At 38.4% G+C, this 3,415-nt stretch overlaps 1 protein-coding gene across 2 annotated transcripts in view; it reads right to left on the bottom strand.

Moving 5' to 3' along the window:
- Window positions 1–3,415, bottom strand: part of Bdp1 (B double prime 1, subunit of RNA polymerase III transcription initiation factor IIIB) — a 117,541-nt gene that overhangs the window by 99,999 nt on the left and 14,127 nt on the right. For both annotated transcript variants that reach the window (XM_008838483.3, XM_008838482.3), the window contains exon 7: window positions 2,154–2,248. In XM_008838483.3, coding sequence (XP_008836705.1) covers window positions 2,154–2,248 — 95 coding nt within the window. The remainder of the gene's footprint in view (window positions 1–2,153; window positions 2,249–3,415) is intronic.

Consider the following 3,415-nt stretch of genomic DNA (forward strand, 5'->3'; position numbering starts at 1 on the left):
AAATAAAATATGGCCAGCTGAATCTACAAATCTGAATGTCTCTATATGTATGGAAGAAATTGAATTTATAATCTAAATCCTTCCACCAAACAAAATTATCAGACTCAATAGCTTCACTGGTGAATTCTATCAAACATTAAAGGAGAAATAGTATTAATCTTAAAAATTCTTCTAGAAGCCGGAAGTGGTAGCGCATGCCTTTAATTCCAGCACTCAGGTGGCAGAGGCAGGAGGATCTCTATGAATTCAAAGCCATCCTGGTCTACACAGCAAGTTCTAGGCCAACTGGTGTTACAGGGAGACTCTGTCTCAAAAGACCAAAAATAAAAAATAAAAAAAAATCCAGAAACAATAGAGGGAATACTTCCCAAACTCATTTTTCAATGATCAACACAATCTTTAATACTAAAAGCTAAGGGCACTGAAAAACAATTACAGATCAAAAGGTGCAGCTCAGTAGTAGAGCACATGTTTAAAGCATCAGCACTCAATAAAGGAAAAATAAAAAGTAAACCAGTATCCCTCATGAACGACGTTGTAAAAATTACTCAAGAGGGTAGCTCAAGAGATGGCTCAGTGGTTAAAAAGCACTGCTGCTCTTCCAGAGGGCTGGTTCCCATCACCCATGTCAGGTGGCTCTCAACCACCTCGAACCCCAGCTCCAGGGGATCCAATATCCTCTTCTGGCCTCTCTGGACACTCACACACATGTGGCATACAGACATACATTCATATAACATAAATAGAAATAAAAATAAATTTATTTTAAATGACTCAAGAAAATGTAACAAAATTCAGCAATACATAAAAAGAATATAGTATAACCAAATGAAACTGATCCCAGGAATACCAGATCAGTTCTACATCCGGGAATCAAGGAGATGTACTTCCCTAGTCTTAAAAACAGTACATTTTCACATTTCTACACTTTGCCCAAAGACCTGCTGGAATTACACTAATCTTTTAAGGGAAGAGTTCAAATGATTTCTGAGAGAAATAATTCAGTGACAAACATTAATCATATTATCAGAGGGCTCTACCTCTAATCAACTTTCAATCTTCACAGAACTTTAATCCTGTCCTTATTTAACAAAGATGAACATTAGAAAAATGAGGACAAAGAACACAAGGCGCTCCTCACTTCACAGAAGTGCAATGACTATGGCTACGCTGCACTTACAACACCCAGGACACAATGTCCACAGGCAACCAAGTATAGTCTTCTTCTAGGACCAAAAAATTTGTTTTATCTTTCCTACTGGCTATTTAGAGTAATGTAATAAGCATGATGGGATGGGAAATTAAAGGAAAAAACACATGGCTGGGTAAATGTCTCCTATTAACTGGGAATGCACTATGGCAACATAGTGTGGTGGCACTCAGATGTAGTCTAACCCAGGAAACTTGTATAAAGTTTCTCAGAAAAAAAAAAAAAATCAGAAAAGGGAAAGCTCATCCTCTCAAGCTTATTACATGTGCAACTGATAGCACTTGAGTCAGCGGTCACTCCAATGTGAAGGGGGCTAAGAAAGCCAGTCAGTTCGGTATACAACTTGACACACCTCATGTCCTCCTAGAAAATTCAGAAATAAATTTTATATTCAAAAAGCTACATGTAAACAATGAGTCTTTCTGCAAGGAACAGTATATTCTAAAATGAAATGGAGATCTTTTTTAAAGGTTAAAAAACTCATTCAATTTTATATCTTACACAGCTTATATTAAGTTCAATGCTGTATAACTGAATTAACTCAACTGTGAACCTAGAAACTTGCACCCACTTGTGAAAGAGATGTACTCTTGCTCTAGAGTGTGTTACTGAATATGTTAAAGCTGTAGTGAAATGCTTCTTCTAATCATGTAGTTATTAAAAATTTTAAAAATAATGATTAAAAAAAAAGCTACATATAAGTATTTTGGTCCAATCACCTCTTTTCACTAACTAGCTTTTGGTATCTCTTTGGTATCTTTATCAGGAGTCCCCAAATACATTTTGAAAGTGACACTAAAGTTGAGGAGACGTCCATGCTAGAACTGAGGAATCTTAGAAAAAGCAATGCCACAAATGAAGACTGTGAATTAAGCCAAAGGGGGGGGGGGGTAAATTTTAGGCTCTTTGCAATCAATCAATAAATGTGATAGGTATACTTTACCTTAATTTCTATCCTTGCTCTGTGAGGAAAAAGTTGTCCAATCATAGAAAAGTCAGTTCCTACCATGCTGATGGCTAAAAAAAACATATCTGTTTCTGTAAAAATAAAAGATTTAGAATCACTGGAAGTTTTCTGTTCAGAGAAAATAAAACTCACTAAGCGTATCACTTAAAAAATAAATTATACAGTACTTAATTTTACTGAAAAGAAACCCAAAGAATACCTTAAAACATTTATGAAAAAAATAAATAAATAAACCTGCATAGCTGGTGTGGCATGTGGGGCAATAATAATCCCAAGATTCAGGAGGCTAAGGCAGGAGGATCGCTGTGAGTTCCAGGACTCCTGATGCAAACGCCACAGGATTCTCAGCCTGGGTTCCGCCTCAAGCCAGGTAGGACAGGAGTCACATCTGATGGGACTAGATCTCCTGGTAACACCTCGACTTACATAAGACCTCTGATCTGGTCTGAACTGGCCACCCAAGATCCTACTTTGCTCTGCACAGAAACAACTATGACAAGAAGGTGAAACAGGTTACTAAGGAATCAGCTAGGATGTTCCTGTTCCCATTCCAACGTGGTGGCCCTGCAAGCCAGATCATCACATGTACCTATACATCAACATAAATGGGTCCACCTGCCCAGGTGTTAAACCAAACTTGACACTTAAAGGTCTCTGAAGCAAAGCACTTAGTGAGCTGTGCAGACACCAGCCAGGAAGTGAAGAACCAGTCCCGAGACAAACTCCCACAGCCACCACAGACAGCACTTGTAAAAATGTCTATTAGACCTATGGGGTTACAGTGTTTTCTAATATTTTGGGGACACAAAGGTAGGAAGTGAGGGAATAATGATAAATTTGACAGAGGTTACCGTAACAGAGCAGGAGTGTATAATCAGGGAACAAAGTACAGAATCTTTCTTTTTGCTCTATATCCTTTTGCTATACTTAAAATTTTTTCCAGGCTGGAGAGATGGCTCAGCAGTTAAGAACACTGACTATTCCTGCAAAAGACCAGGGTTTGAATCCTATCACCCACATGGCAGCTAACAACTGTCCGTAACTCCAGTTCCAGGGGATCTGAGAGCCTCTTCTGTCCTCTACGGGCATTGCACAAGGGTGCACTTACCTACATGCAGGCAATACATGCATACACATCAAATAATAATAAAATATTTTAAAAAATAAAAATAAGGGCTGGAGAGATGGCTCAGCAGATAAGAGCACTGACTGCTCTTGCAGAGGACCTGGGTTCGAGT

This window comes from Nannospalax galili, unplaced genomic scaffold (assembly GCF_000622305.1).
Source record: "Nannospalax galili isolate Female #2095 unplaced genomic scaffold, S.galili_v1.0 scaffold898, whole genome shotgun sequence".
Classification (NCBI taxonomy): domain Eukaryota; kingdom Metazoa; phylum Chordata; class Mammalia; order Rodentia; family Spalacidae; genus Nannospalax; species Nannospalax galili.